General features: G+C 48.5%; 2 protein-coding genes across 4 annotated transcripts; one reads left to right on the top strand and one right to left on the bottom strand.

Moving 5' to 3' along the window:
• The first annotated feature begins 3,590 nt into the window (after positions 1-3,590).
• On the top strand, positions 3,591-13,190 carry LOC108163048 (neurogenic protein big brain). Of its 3 annotated transcripts, XM_017298116.2 has the most exons (5): positions 3,591-4,116; positions 4,954-5,120; positions 5,863-5,989; positions 10,216-10,423; positions 10,988-13,190. In XM_017298116.2, exons 1-5 carry the CDS (start codon positions 3,926-3,928, stop codon positions 12,365-12,367), a joined length of 2,073 nt encoding a protein of 690 aa, XP_017153605.1. In that variant the 5' UTR covers positions 3,591-3,925; the 3' UTR covers positions 12,368-13,190. The 3 variants fall into 3 exon arrangements, with proteins under 3 accessions (XP_017153605.1, XP_017153607.1, XP_017153606.1); XM_017298118.2 differs by lacking the exon at positions 4,954-5,120 and having other exon boundaries at positions 3,928-4,116; XM_017298117.2 differs by lacking the exons at positions 3,591-4,116; positions 4,954-5,120; positions 5,863-5,989 and adding an exon at positions 7,904-10,137.
• On the bottom strand, positions 13,044-19,382 carry LOC108163047 (putative ATP-dependent RNA helicase SoYb). The gene is made up of 5 exons (XM_017298115.2): positions 19,049-19,382; positions 18,572-18,701; positions 18,459-18,504; positions 15,266-17,577; positions 13,044-15,203 (listed from the first exon to the last, which is right to left on the bottom strand). Exons 3-5 carry the CDS (start codon positions 18,475-18,477, stop codon positions 13,206-13,208), a joined length of 4,329 nt encoding a protein of 1,442 aa, XP_017153604.1. The 5' UTR covers positions 18,478-18,504; positions 18,572-18,701; positions 19,049-19,382; the 3' UTR covers positions 13,044-13,205.
• Positions 19,383-19,956: the final 574 nt, after the last annotated feature.

The raw sequence follows: 19,956 nt of genomic DNA, 5'->3' as shown, positions 1-19,956 counted from the left end.
AACCGCGTAGAAGCGGTTCTGGACAGGACATGGGAATCGTGGCAGAGTGTGTCTGGCAGTTTCACGTGTCGATGTTCACATCAGGATAACCTTTGCTGTCGCTGAAGAGAAAGGCTTGAGAGGCAAGCGGGGAGACCAAGTGGAATCCGAAGAAGCCTTCCTTTACTTACAATTCCCATTATGCGCATCGTTCCCCAAAAATCTGTTCTATTTAGGATACCACGCCTCCGGTTCTTGGCTTAACGCCCTCACCACGCATTTCTCTTCTTCCTTGGCCCGAGAAACGAGTAGTTTCCCACAGGCAAAAACCAAAGGAACCACAAAAAGTGTTGACCTTGTTAAGTTTTGGCAAGAATCCATCCATGGGCAAGGCCAGGCGTTACCAGTTACCTGCTCGGAAAGTGTTTGGACGGAGGGTCTGGGCTGGAGAGGTACTCACTGGACAAGGCTTCATCGACTCATAATTCACGCCGTCAGAGAGGCCTCCAAAGAGTATAAATCACCGTCCTTTGGAGAGCACGAACATACAGCGGTATCTCAGTATATCTCTAATAATGATATCAGAGCACGCTCTATGTCGTTAGAGCACTTGATTGCCTCCTGCCTCCGACCGCTTCCCCCCGAAAAGCATTTGGGCTTTTCTCAGGCCCCTTTCCCTTTTTCAAGCGGAGGGATCGTGACACCATCTTCGACCTGCAGTCGCAACCTACAATGAGGAGGATCTTCATCCGAATACTCCTCCTCCCTCTTCCACGTCAACAACTAAGGAAGAAACAGCAAAGCGCAGTGTTGGATAGAGAGCAAGAGGCAAAAGGAGAGACAGGCGAGGTTCGCTCTTTCTCTTTCTTCTCCCACGAAACGATAAATACACCACAACAGCAACAGACTCCCAGAAGATGCCATCGCCTTGATCCAAGCGCAAGTCCAAGTCCAAGGCATATGCATATAAGAAACTGCGACAATGATGATCATCATCATCATTATCATCCGACGAGCGACGATGTGATTGAAACAAAACATCTTATTATTACCTTCGACCGACCGAAGGAACGACCCCGTGCGACCCTGATGTGGGGACGGGGACCCCGAACGAGGAAACGAGGCAATAAGGAGGAAAAAACAAAGAGTTTGCAAAAATAATTCCCACGCTCTCTGGCCAGAGGTAGGGGCAGGGGCACAGAGGCAGCCTTTTGTCGTCGTCTGTTGGTCGTCGTCCCATATAAGGCAACGTCCTTCCAACGCCTCTCCAACTCTTTCCCTCCTCCGACAGCACTTCTTTGCAGGGTATGGTCATGTCCATGTCCATGCCCATGACCATGCCCGCCCCCTCATCGAAGATTGGGTCGAAATTTCTTCGGCTTTGCTTTCGTTGCGACCAGCAGCAACGCCTTCCCCATCCCATCCTTTGTTTTGTAGCAGCTGAGGGGCTGTGATGCAGTTTTGTGATTGATTTCACTCTGGTCATGGCCCCGTAACCGAACTGAGACCGAACTGAGCCCGAACCGATCCGAAGAGAACTGATCCAATTCACTCGGGGCATAATTTCTTAACTTTCACAGCCCATTGAGCTTGAAATATCACGTCACACGGCACCCCGTCTGAGGGAGGGGCAGAGGACGAAGAGGAACGGCGGTACTTCGAAGACAGGTTGACAATTGACAGGTATCAAGTGGTTAGGGCTCATAATTATAGTTTTTAGTGATGCGTAAAATGTGTTTTTGTCGGCAAAACAGAGGATGAGATTTTCGGTTTGGCCACTCTTCAAAATTGCTTGCTGTGGCTGTGGGTACTCAAGTGTGCTGGTCTTTTGCCCGACACGGCTGGTTCCACGGCTCTCCCAGAGATACCCTTCGAAGGTAATCCAAGCAGCAGGAAGACCAAAACCACAAAATCGGATGGGGATGGGATCTAATCCAAGGGGCTACCCATTGAACCGCATTTTTTTACATATCATTAATGTGCCGAAAAGTGGAAATACTCGTACTTTCAATGAAAGCTGAGATGAGGGCAGACCAGAGGAGAGAGCCTGAGAGACTGAGAACCAGAGTCCCAGTTCGCAGTCCTCTGTCCATGGAATCTGTGTTATTGAAGTGCTGCGCAATTAACTTACAGAGGCTTTTGATTATGTTTCACAGTTGCCGCAGAATTAATAGCCCAGCAAACCAAACGATCACAAATGATATCGCATACGAGTCAAATGCGAGACTTAACCCGACAAAACGCTCGCATTCGGACCCACATATGATCGAAATATGATACTTGTGTCGTTCAGTTTGTGGCAGTGAAGGTATCATTTATGATATCTTGAAAAAGATATAGAATATATTAAAAATCGGGGAATTACACAAGCTAAAATAGTAAAACTTACTTCTTAACGCTAAAGTGATTCGAAGTCCTACTCACACTCGTTGATGCGACTTCACTACGCAACGAAATAGCAGAGGATATGTACCTACCACCACAAAACACACCACGACACACACACAAGAAGCACCACTACCCTCTAGTACCAGGCACTAGTTCCGCACCGGTGCCGCACTAGCTACCATTCTCACCTCCCTCGTTCCTTTTAATAAACTTCTTTTTAAACACCCTTTTCTTCAGCCTTCGGGGGCTCATCGCCAGACCATGATGTAATTATACCAGGTGGTCTCGTCGGCAAAAGACAGTCCCTTAACGTATGCTAGCAATATGTGCGAGTGAAAGGCACATAGTATAGTGAGTGTGAGTGAGACGGCATATGTTGATGTTGATTAACCCTTAACAGGCCCGTGGGGTTTAACATTTCCTATTATAATACAAAGAGGTGAACAAATTTTAACAAACAATTCCTCATGACTCTAAGAGCCTTCTTGCCTTTGACCCCATCAAAATTGTACGCCAGAACAATCTCCTCTCTCATTATACAATTTAAATTTCTTAGAACACCAGCAGGCTGCAGAATCGATTTCATTGCTGTTATCTGTATATGAAGGCATTCAAATATAAATATAAGGACAAGGAAAAAGGTCACATAATGTACTTTCATAAATGCTCCTATCTATTTTAATTTTTTACTCCAATCCTATAAACTGCTTCTCCCTTTTTATTGGGAACTGTTCCAGAATGGGATTCATTTCTCCTTGAGCAGTTTGATCCGAAAAGATTTGGACCACTGCTTTTAATTCATCTAAAAACAATGTTGTTAATTAATTTGATTATACAAATATTTTTCTATTAATCTTTATTAGTCTTACAACGAATAACAGCATTCTCCAGTTGCAGAGTTTCTATAAGTATATACGAAGTATATTTATTTATATTTATTTATTTCACTATTCATCGGAAACAATTGACCCCTTCGGTTCTATAGGGTATACCTACTCGCACACCACCACCGAATTGGTCGTCCAACAGGTTAAAAGGCACCATCCATGCTGTGTCCGTGCTGCTGCGAGGGCTGCTTCGATAGTTGCGAGGGTTGCTATCCACCACTGCGTCGGCGGTGGTGGGCCGACGACGCATCGAATAACTGCTTAGCTATAGCTACCATATGCTCCGACTGCAGACGATGGTGAGTTGCAACTCCCGACCTGTTCTGTCGTCGAGCTGCCCTGCGGCCCGACATTCGCTCACCACTCGCGCTTCTGAACGGACGTGTCTTCGGGTCGAATCATATAATCATCTTTGACGGGAAAAATCAGAAACAGAATCAGAATCGGTTGAAAGTTCAAAAACTCCGCAATTTCGCTGTGTCGCATTTTCAATTGAATTAAATTGAATGCAATTTGTGAGCCACTAACGAGACTGCAAAATGTTTGTCTAACTCGCATCGAGGAATCTCTTGCTCGTAGATTGTCGTGTGTTTGTCGAGCTTCGAGACTCTCTCCATAATCAACTCCAATCGAAACCATAAACAAAGAAGTGCCACCCAATCCCATCCGAAATGGCTGATGAAAGTCTGCACACAATGCCGCTGGAGCACAACATAGACTATCACATAGTGACATTGTTCGAGCGGCTGGAGGCGATGCGCAAGGACTCGCATGGGAACGCCACCAACAACCGGCTCTCCAGCACACTGCAGGCACCCAAGCGGAGCATGCAGGCGGAGATTCGCACTCTGGAGTTTTGGAGGTGAGTGACCCCCCAGAGCAGTACTCAAACCTTTCTGTTCCGCACCATTATGTACATATCTCTGCAGCTGTCTCTGGCTGTAGCTTCTGTGTATTTTGAATGTACTACTTTACGTAAAAGGAGGCCTCTAAGTAATTGAAAATGAAGTGTTCCTTGACAACATCACGATGTGATAGTTTCCTAACCAAACATTTGCAAAGCAGTTTTTGTGACAATGAAACTTGTCATTTCCCCAGAATGTCCCCCTTCACCTCCTCGAGATGGCCTTCACTTCATAGAATGTCGATATAATTAACATTTCATCACGAGTTGATGGAGTAATTAAATCTTTGCCGCATTGAATGGCCTGCCTTCCAGAGCCAGTGCCAGTGCCAGGAGCAGGGTGCTTCTCGCTTTTTGCTCCTCTTTTGAGCGAACAAATTCCAACTAAACGACGTGACTTTTCCCACTCCTCTGCTCCAATTCTATCCCCCTTTGCTGCTCCCCTGCTGACCATTAAAATCGCAAATTCGTTGAGGGGATAGTTCTCCATTAAAGTGGGGGACACAGAGAGAGCAAGAAGACAAAAGTCAAACAGCGAAATTTATGGAAATTCGCGGAGTTCAGTGCAGCTGCCACCCCAGCACAAGGCCCCACCGCTTGAGCGGGGGTTTGTTTGATTTTTCGTTATCGTTTGAGCTTAAGGCGAATCCGACATGCCGCCCCTCACTCGCCCCTCCCTTGCTTAATTGTCAGTGTAACAGAAGCGGGCATTGTGCAACTGAATTTGTGCAATATTTACAACCAGGTTCCACGCTTCCACCAGCACTCATGAAGAACCATCTTCTCCCTTTGCAGATCCATCATCAGCGAGTGCCTGGCTTCGTTCCTGTACGTGTTCATCGTCTGCGGAGCCGCTGCGGGCGCCGGCGTGGGTGCCAGCGTCTCATCCGTGCTTCTGGCCACAGCCCTAGCCTCCGGCCTCGCCATGGCGACACTCACGCAGTGCTTTCTCCATATCTCTGGTAAGGCAACATACAAACAACACACACAACAAACTGACAATAAACAAGACCGCCGACAAGTGCTTCGTGTCGGTGGGGACTCTTGGACTCTTGCGTGGGAATTCCCCAGTTCGGTTTTATCCACAGCCCCAGCCCCAGTCCCAGCCCCAGAGCGAGGGAGAGATGGGGAGAATTTCAAATGAAACACAACAGAGGACTGAAACAGAACAACAAGAACCTCATTTTTGTTTGTAATTTTCCAAAAGGCATTGCACTCCGTCGTGGCCCGCCATGGCCCGCCGTCCTACCTCCTCTTATCGCCTGGGGCGCACTTGCGGTGCCATCGACTTGCACAAAATTCTGTTTCTGTTCTGTTCTCTACTTTAAATGCGAGCATATTCCCCATATATTTGTTCATTTGCGTTGACATTCGAGGCAATTAAACGGCTCCACAAAAAGTAAACCACAAAACGGGAGAAATATCTGGTGGAGGAGGAGGAGTGGCAGGAGCGAAGCGAATGGAAACATGTGCTGCTGATTTGCCTCCCCCAATCGCTGGGGTTCTGGCTGCATTTCTTGCCGATTCCCCATTTTCACAGCCAATTGGTGGAGCATTAAGTTATGATGTTATCTTCGAGGAGCAAGGGCGCCCTGCCTGCCCCTCTTTCCGTTTCGCAGAAGTGTCAAAGTGATATTGGGGGGACTTTGCCTTTTTACAGAGACCATCGACTAAAGTGCAACAATCTTTTCTATTTATTTACAGGCGCCCACATCAATCCCGCTGTGACTCTGGCCTGCTGCGTGGTGCGCAGCATCTCGCCCATTAGAGCCGCCATGTACATGACCGCCCAGTGCGGCGGGGGCATCGCAGGAGCTGCTCTGCTCTACGGGTAAGTGGAGAGTCCTCTGGGGGGAGCTATATCTATTGGAAATTCTATTTCCGTTTTGTGGGGGACCTCTTTAGATTGAATGCACATACCAGACTCCATCTTTGTGGTTAGAACAACATATCAATGCCAGCAGTTGAGGAGGAAATGCATTTTAGTCGGTGCATCCGACTTGACCACAGCAATTTGCATCCATGCAATCCTCTGCAAGGACACTGCGTCCCGCAGCTGCTCGAGGATTTACTCTACCAAAAAGTAAATCCTCATAGCTTCGAATTAAATCCAACCCAGTGCTCTCTCTGTCTCGTATGTCGTAAATCAAGGCGGTGGGTGAAAGGTCCTGGGGAGAAAGAGATGGCCAGGCAGATGATACGCACTTTGGGCTATGCGATGCGATGACTGTACAACAAGGACTCGGATACTTAGCAGGAAACACGAAATTCATGTGTGCTGAAAAGAAGAAATAGAAAATTGTATAAATAGGATATACAGGTAACCGCAGGGCTGAGCTGTTTGTCCTTGCCAGAAAGATGTACGCACACACACACACACAATCTGAGAGGACACCACCTGCACGGGACTGAGCGGGAGGAGGCCACGCAGGTAGCTAGGAGTCGTCGCATCGCCTATGGAGATAGAGAAACATCTGCCTCTCCTGTTTGCGCTGTGATTTCCCATTTTGAAAACGTCAGCAGCAGCGGGAAAGAATGGATTCCTGCCTAGATAATGGTCCAAGGATCTCTACATCTACACGCACTGCTGTTGGTGGTTCGGTTTCCCATTCCACAGCTAAATATCTCCTGCCTGTCAGGGTTTCTCCTTTGTATCTCTGCAGGAAAGAGGAGTCGAGGAGGGGTAGTGTCGCATAGAGGAATGAAAGAAAAGGAAATATCTGAGCCTGCGCCTGCGCACCATTTTTCAAATGTCGCTCCAATTTGTTGTTGTACATTGAACTTATTTTCTGTGTGGAGAGCAGAGGAGAGGAGAGGAGAGGAGTCGTTGTTAATGGCTCTCTTCTCTTCTCCTCTACTCTCTGCCTGCGCCTGTGCCTGTCTGTAGTCCGTTTTGTCTGCTCGACATCTGTTTTTACCCTCCTCCGATTCCTCGTTTTTTAAGTGCGTTGGCATCTTTACTTTCTACAGATCCCCGATTCCCCTACAGGCGTAGGAAGGAATCGGGGCGGTGGCAGGGGCAGGAGAAAGAGGACGCACAAGAGAAACATGTTTCAGCTGCTGCTGCTGCTGCGATCAGGTTCGGGTTGAGCTGAGTTTTTTCTTCGCTGATATGGATTTTTAAGGGTCCAACGAGTTCAAATTGTATTTTAGTCGAAACATATGTTTTATGTTTAAAAAACTAAAGAGAAAGAGAGAGAGAGAGAGACTCGGACGCTGTCCATCTGTCTGTCTTTGGCGCTGATTAATTGGTTTAGATTTGGTTAATATCGGTAATTCCTATGGAAATCCTGGCATAGAATCCGCTCCTGCTTTGTTACTTGTTTCCACCACCCTAAGAACCTTCAACCGTCACTTCAACTCGAGGCTCCCAGCTCTCACCTCAAGGCTCCTCCTTGCTGTTGTCACATTTCACTTGGCACTTACCCTAATTGCGCTGCCACTGGGATATGCCACATGTGGCCCTGCAGAGGAGATACCAGCACACATACCGAAGCAGATAAAAAGTCTTCCTGTACTTCATAATCTTTTATGAAGCGGATAACGCTTGAAAAAACAGTGCGGGACGAAGACAGTGACAGCGACAGCGACAGACAAACAGACAGACAGACCCGCAGCACTTCTTGTGGAGTATCGATATCCGGCTCAGGGATATTTGAATAGTCTTTAAGCTGTACTGCCTGCCGCCTCGCATTTCAATTTCAATGATTTCTTCCCCGTTTTTTTTTTTTTTGTGGATTGGTTCCAAAGAACGCGCGCCGAGCACGTTCCAAAAATGTGCCAAAGGAGAAGGCTTTGAAATTGATGAAAGATAAAAATCAGGTAGACGCCGAAAACCGAAAGCCGAAAGCCGAGGGACACAGAAAGCAGAAAGCAGAAGAACATAATTAACATTTCCAGTGGCCTTTGTCCGAGGCTGCGCCTGCGCAGGACGCGTCATGCGGAAACTTGAAATCAAACACGTGTCGTCGCCGCTGCACTGCTCCTTTCTGGTTGGTCCGAACACAGACCCTCGAGGGCAGCTGGAAACTGCTGCTGCCTTTGGATGTATTCACGGCAGGGCACACCTGCCGCCTGCTGCCCAAAACAGAAATTACTGTATCCCGAAGAGATACACACAAAAACAGGATTTTCGAGGCAGAAATTTAAATTTTAAATACCCAACCGAAACGGACACAAACGCCGCACACCGAATGGTGCAGGTCAGCAGAGAGGGGCTTCAATACACGGTGCCGTCGTTCTTTCGGTTGATTTGTATCTAGCATGGAAATGCACTTCCTGCACTTGAATGTGGCCAAGGGGGAGAGGCAGTAGGCAGCAGCCAGTTGAAATCGAAATCAATTCGTGTCACATGGGCAATTCAATTACGGAATCCGTTTGGGAGCGCATCCCTTCCCCATTATTATTTTCTCCTCTCCGCTCGGCTTATCATGCGAATTGGAATGGGAATGGCATCCTGCCTATCCCCTCGTATCCTCCGAATCCTGTGCACAGGTGGTGGTCCAGTTATGTCACCAACACTCGCAAGGAGAGGCAGAGGCAGAGTCAGAGGGAGCGAGGAGGTCATAAACACTCCTCAACAAATGAAATACCCATATAATAATCATCCTGGATCTCATCGAATGCTGAATCACAGATATCTTGGGAGAGAAATACACACATTTAATGGAATAATTTGATTTGGGGCCCTTATCGGGGAGTCAGGTCCCAGGAGGAGCCTGAAAGCCAACCACAAGCCAAACCACGAGCGAGTTGCATACAGAACCTCTCGCCTTTCACCCGGATGCGGTGGCCCCAAAAACACACTCGCACACTCGCAATCACACAGAGGGGAGGGTATCTCTATCCCCATCCCCATCCCCACCTCTATCACCATCCTCAGTTGTACACAAAATTCAAGCTTTCAGTTTGTTGTAAGTTCTCTCACTTTTTATTCCATAAACAATTTGCGCAGGAAGGGCTCTTCTCTGCTGAAGGCACACACAGAAAGTTTGGCTAACATTTTGCTATTTCTCTTGCCATTTCCGGCTACTTAGTTGCTTCCCTTCCTTACTTTTTCCCCCATGAAATCCTGAATGTGTGCTGTATGCTGTGTGGGTGGTTCGTGGGTGGGCGAGTGCTTTTCGTGGTCATTCGTGAGCTCTGTGAAATTAGCACTTTGTAGATTTATGAGCAAACAGACACTCTTCGCCCTCGACTCTCCAAACTTTGCAGTTCACTCAATGGAAAAGTGTTTTCCAAAGCGATCAAACTTTCATCATGGCCAAGATTTCATCATTTAGGGTTTTTTGTGGGGAAGTGGAATGCCGTATGTCTCATATCCTACGGCTTAGGGCCATATAATACCTGCTAAGATGGCAGATACACAGACGAACGACTATCATACCTTGCCCTTCGCTCCTTTGTCGCACCTCAACCGCCAAAACTGGCAAGGAATCCCCACTGCCAAGGAAGGCAGTTCTATTTGCTCAAGTACTTTTAAGTGCATTCCGGCAGCATTTATTTCCGGATATTCGCAGTTGCTCAACGTGGGGTTGTGGCAGACTGCCGCCAGGTACTGAGTACCGAGTACTTGCCACGGAATGAAGATTGAGTGGGGCAGGGCGGGGCAGGGCAGCGCTGAAGCAGTGTGTGAGCGCTTGATAAATATTTGCTTGCGCACCGCTTCAACGCCTCCCTCCCGCTTCTTGTCTAATGGAGTTCCCTTTTGGGGAACAACAAAATGTTCGAGAAGAGCAATATTTCGCAGCGGCATCCGAATTATCCAAGAGATTATGTTTTTCATAAATCGCGAAAGCCACAAACTTTTGGTGCCCGAAACTTTGACAATTCGAATTCCGTTGAGCGAGGACGAGGACCAGATACATGTGTGTGGATGGATGGGGTGGCTCTGGTTTTGGGGCGGAATGCCGAGGGGTGGCGCGCTCTAACTTACGAGCTGTCAGAAGGGGCGTTAATAATAAATAATATCAATTTGCGGTAAAATTTCTGAAAACTGGAGTCAATCAGCAATCGAATAAATATACTCATTCTCTCCTCGTGTCCTTCCTTCGACAGGGTCACCGTGCCTGGCTACCAGGGAAATCTTCAGGCAGCCATCTCCCACAGCGCTGCCCTGGCCGCCTGGGAACGCTTTGGCGTGGAATTCATCCTGACATTCATGGTCGTGCTCTGCTACTTCGTGTCCACCGATCCCATGAAGAGGTTCATGGGCAACTCTGCCATGTCCATCGGTGCCGCCTACAGTGCCTGCTGCTTTGTGTCGGTAAGTATTTGACATTGATAATGATGATGCCTCCTCACCGAGGAATGCCAGCCAGAAATCTCGAACGTCCCCAGACAGACGACAGCCAGAACGAAAGCAAAGCCCAAAAAAAAAAAACTAGACAGAGACTGAAAGCAGAAAAAGAAACAGAAACAGAAACGCACCTGCCGCTGACTCTGTTGCAAAATCGCAGCTTGACACACAGGTAGAAGGGATCCGATTCCGAACGCAAGAAGCCAGAGGAAGGTCGCACGGGATGGTGGGGGGAGAGAGATAATTAATTTAACACTGAACGAGGCCCAAACCCAGACCCAGGCGCAGCCTCTCGCGGGGGCATTGTTAGCATAACGGACAGCGCTTGCCGCGGAATTCAAAGGAATTCTTAAGGAAACCGATTAAGCTGAAGTCTATATCGATTATGGATTGAATTACGAGAGAGTCCCGTGCGGACATGGGGATCTTTGAAGATTTAGCAGAGACAGAGACAGAAGCAGGAGCAGGAGAGACTCCAAGAAACAGGAAACTCCTTAAGAGTACGATTCTCATTCGATTCTCTCCTTGCAGATGCCCTACCTGAATCCGGCTCGCTCCCTGGGTCCTTCGTTTGTGCTCAACAAATGGGACAACCATTGGGTCTACTGGTTCGGACCTTTGGTGGGCGGCATGGCCTCCGGCTTGGTCTACGAGTACATATTCAACTCGCGCAGGAGCCAGCGCCACGCCAAGGGCAGCATCGACAACGACTCCAGCTCCATTCACTCCGAGGACGAGCTGAACTACGACATGGATATGGAGAAGCCCAGCAAGTACCAGCAGTCGCAGGGCACCTATCCGCGGGGCCAGCCCAACGGCAACGGAGGAGGCGGTGCCTCGGCCGGACAGCACGCGGCGCCCAACATGGGCCAGATAGCGGGAGTGGTGGGCGCTGTGCAGGGCAACTACTGCCAGAACCTGTACACTGCTCCGCCGCTCTCCTCCAAGTACGAGCAGCAGCAGGAGCCGCTCTACGGCGGAACTCGCTCCCTGTACTGCCGCTCGCCCACACTGACGCGCAGCAACCTGAACCGCTCCCAATCCGTCTACGCGAAGAGCAACACGGCCATCAACCGCGACATTGTGCCGCGTCCTGGTCCGCTGGTGCCGGCCCAGAGCCTCTACCCCATGCGCACCCAGCAGCAGCAACAGCAGCAGCAGCAGCAGGCAGTCACCGCCGCCCAATCCTCCCACCTGCAGAACCAGAACGTACAGAACCAGATGCAGCAGCGCAGCGAGAGCATCTATGGAATGCGGGGGTCCATGCGCGGACAGCAACAGCCACTCCAACAGCAGCAGCAGCTCCAGCAGCAACAGGCTCCCGTGAATGTGCAACAGCAGCAGCAACAGATGCAGCCACCGCCGCAGCTGATGGCCGAGCAGCAGAACCACCAGCAGCAGCAACAGCCGCAGGGCTTCCAACCCGTCTACGGCACTCGTACGAATCCCACGCCCCTCGATGGCAGCCACAAGTACGACAGGCGGGACCAACAGCCCCAACAGCAGCCCCAGCAGCAGCTGTACGCCATGACGGGCCCGAGGAATCGCGGCCAGTCGGCCCAATCGGATGACAGCTCCTATGGCTCGTATCACGGATCGGCAGTCACTCCACCGGCGCGTCATCCAAGCGTAGAACCGTCACCGCCTCCGCCGCCCATGCTCATGTATGCGCCGCCTCCGCAGCCAAATGTGTCCCATCCACAGCCCATCCGCACTCAGTCGGAGCGTAAGGTGAGCGCCCCCGTGGTGGTATCCCAGCCAGCCACCTGCGCCGTCACCTACACAACATCGCAGGGATCCACGCCAACGCCCCAGCAACAGCAGCAGCAGCAGCAGCAAATGATGATGCAACAGCAACAGCAACAGCAGCAGCAGCAACATTATGGAATGCTACCGCTACGGCCCAACTGAAAGCGGCTCTCGTGGGGTCCTGTGACGACCCCGCCGCCAGCCGCAATTCACGCCCTCGCGCTCCACCCCGCGGGCACCATGACCCTGCACAGCTGCAGCCTAGCCAAGCAGAGCAGTTTGTTTTAGTTGTAGTCGTAGTCGATATCGATATCGAAGAGAAGGGGCATGCATCCAAAGGAAATGTACGCGAAGTCTCAGCCCTTAGTCTATCCTAATCATAGTTTAGCCAACTCCGACGTATAGCCAGAATAGATTGTAGAATATAGTGTATTATTCCGAGCACCGGAGCACCGGAGCACCACAGCACCACAGCACCAGAGCACCAGAAGGAAAGGAACTCTCACCTAGCAGCAGCAGCAGCAGAAGAAGAATAGCAGTAACAATAGCCATAAGATACTTAAATCCGAAAACTGTTGTAATCGCGTTCCAATCGGAATCGGAAAAGGTTACACATTCATACTAGACTGAAAGACTTGCACCTTGAAGAAGTATACTTATTTAATGTTTCTTTTTTTGTTGTTTGAACAACTATTATGTTCTGTTTAGATCATCCGATTCTTCCAATTACAACGAATTCGTTTGAGTTTCAATTTTCGTTTTCTTTTTTTTGTAGAAGCCAAAATTATGTTTAATTTGATTTTCATTTGTATATAAACTATGTTCGGTATATTCCTGTAAATGGTAGGCCATTAAGCTTAGAAGTAAGCTGATCTGATCTGTAAGCTGTATCTGTATTTAGTGATAATTATAATAGAATATGTATGTGACCAGGCTTGGTAGTATCCTCAGAATTACAATGCAAATATAAAGTGTATAAAAGAAAGGAAGGAGATATCTCTTATATATCATCGAATTCCGCCGAGTCTGATAGATCGGAATCGACAGAATCTTCCTCCGTAGTCGATTCGACGTTGGTCCACACGTGGCGCATGTGGCGCTCCCACAGAAGCAGGCCCATGGGTGAGGGCGGCTCCTTGGTTCGCTCCACATCGTAGGACAACCAATGGCTATGCTGCTGCGTGTACAGCGAGTTGAGAAGAGTTGGCCAGTAGAACAGGGAGCCAACTTTGGACAGCTTCACATGCAGGGAGTACCCGTGCTGCTTTTCCGAAGCGATCCTCACATCGCCCAGAAGATTCATAAAGCACCTCTGGGGAGGCGAGGTCTCCGACACAAAATACGACAGAAAGTTCCCCCGAACAAATAGTTCATACTCCGACACTTTCTGCTCAAAAATGAGTTCGATTTGGCGGAGGGTCTGGTGCCACTTGACCATAGGCCAGGCCGTCGTCTCACCAACAGTCTTGGCACACTGTAGGGCTTTCATCACTTGATCCTTTGATGGCTGTTGCACTGATGTTCCTGGTGATGCATCATCTACGCAACGAATTGGACTCAGTTCTGGTTTTTCGATTGTTTTTGCAGTTTCTGTGGGAGCCATGGAGCCCTCCCCTTCATCGCTGGCCACAATGCTTTGCAGGAATCGACGGGTCTCTGCGCGGCTTGACGAATTCTCGTTGGCTAACTCTCCCCTTAGCATCTCCAGGAACGTCCGTTGAGATCCGTCTAGAGTTGGATCAACCGTTGGGGGATTACTCGGGCAGTCGGCTTTCTCCAGAGTTTTGTTCTGCTCCTCCAATGCACTGCTACTGGCTTCCATTGTGACGATGTCCTTGGCATCTGCAAGTGCTACTTTCACCTGGTCTTCTTTCATATCTGTTTTCGTAACTTCTTTGTTCACCGGAGGCTTGACTTTTTCTCTGATCGAAGCCAAGCCTCTGCAGGTTAGTGGTGCCGGCGGACCCTGAGCGAAGCTTTTTGTCGCCACTTTGCCAAATCCTCGCGCGATCAGCTCCTTTCGAAGCACAGATCTGTACACACTGGTGCGCAGCGAGGGGCATTCCTCGATCAGGGCGATTTCCTTGACGTAGACGACGTCGAGCATGGAGAAGTCCACGGTTATCTGAATGTGTTGTCCATCTTGTAGACCGTGAAAAGTATCGTGCACCCACTTGAGGGACTCCGGCGACCAGCTTGTCTGTCCTGCCGCAGGCTCCACACAGGACAGCTTAACATCCATGGCCAGGAGTGGTAGAGCTGCAAACTTCGCATCGCACTCCAGAAGGTGCCAGGGTCTGATCTGCATCAGCTCCGTGCCGTGGTCCATCAACTGCACAGTCACCGATTGTTCTGTGGGAATGTCCATGACACGGACGCGTTTGTGGAGCCCCTGATGATGCACGATGCAGACGTCAGAGACGCGGACTGGATGGTGCTGCTTTGAGCTGGGTCCCACACTCAGCTCCACCTCCGCAATCCACCGACTGGCCGGAAACGGCGCCTGCACCCACGCCGTAGTGCCTGCCAGCATGTATTCTGTGGGCCAGAGAGCCATGTGAACTGGGTCGTAGATCTTGCAGAGCTTGCAGCGCACGACTGCCTCGGATTGCTGGCAAGGATCACTCGAAGACTGTGCGTCCGCCTTGAGTAAGTGCTGCCGCATGATTTCCTGCCTCTGCGTGCACTCGCCCTTAGGCTGAAAGAAGGACAGCTGCTCCGACAAATTGTCCGTGGCGAGTCCGTGCACATTGAGGAAGTTCACCAAAGAGGGCCCATACAGGGAGTTGCTCTCATCCAGCATTACGTGGGAAGCAATGGTGGGGGGCGGGGCCAGCGGCTCGGCCAAACGGTTCGGCACCCGATCAGCCATAACATGGAATCGCAGAGCGAACTTCGACCACGATTCCGGGAGGCTAAAGTGGACAAGTAGCTCTTTGTTCCGCTCCCGCAGCTGCAGTTGGTTGTCGTCGTAGACCAGCAGCAGTTCGTGTGGTTCCTCCAATTAGAGATTAATTAGTCAATTAGCTCGCTAATCAAATAACTTTCAGAATAACTCACCTGCGCGTGGGCTTTCGAGATGGTCAAGCACTGATGTCCAGCTCCGACCAGAACATTTCTCAATTGCGCCATCTCCTCTTGACTGTTGCAGAATATGATCGTTCGCTTCTGTGGCGGCGTCTGCGAGGCCAAGAATTTTAAGAGCTGAGCTGCCTTTTTCTGAGACTGCCCCACACACATCGTTAAATTCACGCCCCCGTACATGGCCGCCTCAAGGAAGTCCCCAAAGATCAGCAGATTAGTCGGGGTCCATTGGAGCAGCTTCTGAAACGCCTGCTCATGCCAGTGCTGGGCCACCAGAACGAGCTGAATTTTCGTAAGGCGCAAACGGCGCAACCGATTAATGACTTCGTTCAGGAGATGTGGCGCAGCCTGCTGCATGCGATCGTAGTCGTCCAGGACTACGTGTTTCAGACACGCTGGATCGAAGAGGGGTAGGCCCTTGCGTTTATAGTCCATCAGGGCATTCAGATTTGCGAGTGTGGCCACCAGGATGCCACACGAGCCGAGCAGCATGGTGACCACATCGACCTCGGATTGGTCGTGGGTGTTAACCACTTTGAAGAATGGAGTTTGGAAGTCCTGCATCAGAAGAGAACAGTGGTTCGCCAGCATCTTGGCGTTGACCGAGGACTCGGTAAGCAAAACGGCCACTGGCCCTCTCTTAAAACTTTCTCCATCTGCTTCCATGGAGCGCATCACCAACGAGCAGAGCGCCGGGAGATAGCACCAGGAGCGACCTGTGCCCGAGGCATTCACCAGCAGCAGGGAGTTGCCCTTCATGAGGTGTGGCCAGGCAAAGCATTGCGTGGACAAAGGAGTCCGGTAGCTCAGCTTCTGCAAGACGCTCTCAATCTCCTTCCCGAGTGATGCCTCGCTCAAGTTCCGGGCGACGTCCACTGATACTGATGGCTGATAGCTGTGGGTCAACACCCTGCTGGCCAATGAGATGTTTATCCTCTGAAATAGTTTCGGCAGAGCTCCTTCGGCTTTCCCAGCTGTGGCATCTCCCTTAAACAGAATGCGCGTGACCATGTCCTGTGCTGAAGGTGAGGCTGTCAAGAAACTACTTCTTGGCTCTGAGGGTTCGCTCCGTTGGTTATTCGTATGGATGGTTTCCTGACTAGCCAACAATCCAGAATATCTGCTAGGAGAACCTTCACTCATCGAGGGACGGCTGGTCAGCTTGAGCACCCTTAATCGACCTGCCAGGCTGGCCAGTTGTGGTCCTGCTCTATCGGGGGATTCATTGCCGAGTTTCCCATGTGCCTCCATTTGATTTCTCTTTTCCACGTTCTCCTCTACGTATTCCTTTTGGTTTGATCCGCTGATGAGAGCCGTTTGTACAGAGTTGCCGTCTAAGCCGCTGACCTTGCTCAGACGCCGGGCCGCGTCCGGTATGGGCTGTTCGCTGCGCAGCTGCAAAAGTCTATCCAGCTTCATGGGATCCTTGGAGGGACACTGCTGACTTCGTCTCTTTTGGTAGTTTTGATTGCTTGTTGAGGTCTGTCTGAATGGATTTCTCTCCACTCGAAGTTCCGTGTTGGACAGGGCTTTGGAGCAGTCAACGCGGTTCTGTTCGATGGGAGGAGCGGCCGCCACTAGCTGAATTATTTTTGTGGCACGCAACCCTGCCTTGAGCTCCACGTCGTTGATATCCGCCAAGTCAAAGGACAAGGGATCGAGGTAGGGAGGCATGTTGCTACAGTTTTCTCTGCGTCCATATTGTCGCTCCTCCAGATAGACGACTGCATCCACAGCTTGGCCGCTTTGGCCGTTCGAATTTATCCATAATGTTCCGAAATTCTCGTTCATGGGCCCCTGATATTTAATGTCGAGGAATAACAGGTGGGCATCCTCCAGCTTCTGACCAAAGACGCTCAGTGCAGCCTTCGTCCAGGTGCTTCCATTATAGGGCGTAATGAACGCCACTCCTCCCATTTGAACGTCATAGAATTTTTTGTTTAGGTTTTCGGGCAGCAACCACAGATCTCTGGCTGTGCAGTTAATGGTAAAGCCATAGTCCAGGGCAAACACCAGATACTCCTCTTCCTTGCGCTTCCGAATGACGCCACGGAGCAGCTTCGGGGGACTCCCTAGCATGTACCGCACAATTACCTCCAGAAACTCACAGTAGGACGTTCGTTGGTTCACGGGCCTGCAGTGTTCGAGCAGTTGCTGCTCCATTTGTCGCACTAGCGCACTGCAAGCCTCCACATCCTTGGCACTGATGTACCAGAACTGTTGGGGGCTGACATAGTGAGTGATCAGAATCCGATTGCCCTGGCAACGGGGGTTCTCCTCCAGTTTGCCTAAAAAATTTTCAATTTTTTACAAGTTTTCTCTTAAACAACAAAATTACAAATTCATCTTAAACTTAAGGCGTGCGTAAATTTTCGAAGCACAGAGCACTACATCTCGGGCAGTCCCGCATGTGGACATTTCTGCAATTCAGAAACTATGTTGATTTTCTAAACGAGAGTACAGGAGTAAGTTGGCTAATTACTCGTAATGTTGCAGCACGGAAAGGAGCAGAAAAGGACAGCAGAAAGTTTAAGCACTGCAGTGGCAGTTGGAGCATCCGAATGGCTGAACAAAGCAAACTTCTGCCTAAGCCGCAACTAAGGCGCACCAAGGAGGTGCTTGTGTCGAATGCTATTTGTTTGCGTTGCACTAGGTCTACCGGACGACCCAAGGACCCCCACCCCGCAGGTCCTTGGGGGACCAAGTGGCGCGCCAGTTCTTCAGCAATCAGGCGTACTCCAAGTTGTTGTTTTATAAACACTTTTGTCAGCCGAGAACCCACTGACCAGAAATTTCGCAGTGGCAATTTAAAGAGGAGTGGTATGCGTATGGATAAACTTCACTTAATTTTACTATTTCATATGATGAAGAGAACGGCAGAGAACAATAGAGTTAAGGCAATAAGCGGCTACACCCGATAGGCCTTCTTCCAACCCTCACTTGTTGTATCGGCACCCTCATAAAAAACGGATATTATTGTATTATCTCGTAAAAAATCTCTACTAAAATGGGTAAATTGTCAAGCGAACCACAGAATATGCAAATAAGTCGATCAGCAACCGTCGAGGGTGCTTTATTAGTCTGCAACATCAATCAAATAAGCCTATTCAGGCGCATAATCCACAGCAAATTTGTTAATATAGAAAATAAAAGGGGAAATTCTACTCACTTAAGTTGCCGTTAAACATCCCGATTGGTGAATCAACGTTGAAAAACTGCAAAAAAAAATAACAATAGGATATTAATACGATCGCAATTAAATGAAGTTGATTTCATTTTAACCTTCAAAGATGCGAGAAAGATTGTGGAGAAGAGCGTTGTTTCCGCTGCGCTGAAAATTCAATATCCAAATGAGCTGAAATCCCAGAATTACTGGAAGAGCTTCCAATGTTCCATATGCAAGCGCTGAAAACTAAACATCACAAACACGAACACGAAAAAGAACACACACATTGACATGTAACGGGAGTATTGATAAAGAGTCAGCGATTTAATGTAAACAAAATTCGAGGCAAATTTGAAATACGAGTCACACACTCCAGCGTGAATCTAAGCAGCATAGCATTCTTTTTTTACAGACATCGCACATTTACGTATGTATGGAGATTCATATACATACATATGTATATATTTTGAACTATACAAAAAAACCCACTGCACTAGGCCGCCATCGCCATACTGGTGATATACACGAGCGGCAACAATTGATCAACAGGCTGATGTTATTTAAAAAGTGCATTAAGAACCCTAGAACCTTACTTGTGACATATGCACATATTATTCTGCATATATTTAATGTTTTGACAAGGAGCGAGTCGGTTTTTCCCGTCGTAGAATGGATTATGGAATTAGAATGATCGATAATCTGATCTGAGTTTCCCGCGTCAACTAGCGCAACACATACATATACGAGTATTCATATGTATGTGTTTACCTCTGTGAGCATGTTCATATTTGCGCCCATTTTCATTTTAATTTGTACTGGATTTTCACATATAATGGATTCAAATTGGAAAAATGAGAACCTTGCTCATACAAAATCAGTGAGTATAAATATAATGAGCAGAAACTGCAATAATTATATACATGAACGGGTATAAGGTATCCGTTAAAATTAGTACGCTGCTGAAGAACTAGTTGATCTAGTTCCATCAACATGTCTGAAAATGAAAGTAAAAATTGACTAAGAATAATTTAAAAACATATCCAATAAAATAAATATATTCGTGTAAGTCATATTATCGCTAAAATAGTATTTATTTAGTGGAAAGTGTGTTAACTCAACACAAAATGAACCAGCATTCACAACGAACCAAAGTGCAGCCTTGCTTTACAGCACTATAAAAAAATGGTCGCTGCTGCAGCGCAATTACATTTTATGCTTTAACCTTTCTTGCTCAAACCGTTTTTGAGACACAATCCAATAAAAGTGGGTTCTTAAAATTAGCTCAACTTGTAGAAAAATGATCCATAAATTGAATGAAATTTCATTCTTTAACCGTTTTTGAGACACAATCCAATAAAAGGAGTTATTTAAATTAGCTCATCTTGTAGAAAATTTATTCATAAATTGGATGAAATTTTATGTGTTCAGGGGTTAGGCTCCCATTTAGCTAGTAATATTCAATATCCTGTTTTATCAAAAACGAGGAATATGAATAATTCGT

The sequence above is a fragment of the Drosophila miranda genome, chromosome 4, assembly GCF_003369915.1.
Source record: "Drosophila miranda strain MSH22 chromosome 4, D.miranda_PacBio2.1, whole genome shotgun sequence".
NCBI lineage: Eukaryota > Metazoa > Arthropoda > Insecta > Diptera > Drosophilidae > Drosophila > Drosophila miranda.
Note: the sequence above shows the minus strand (reverse complement) of the source record. Positions and strands in the feature narration are given on the sequence as shown.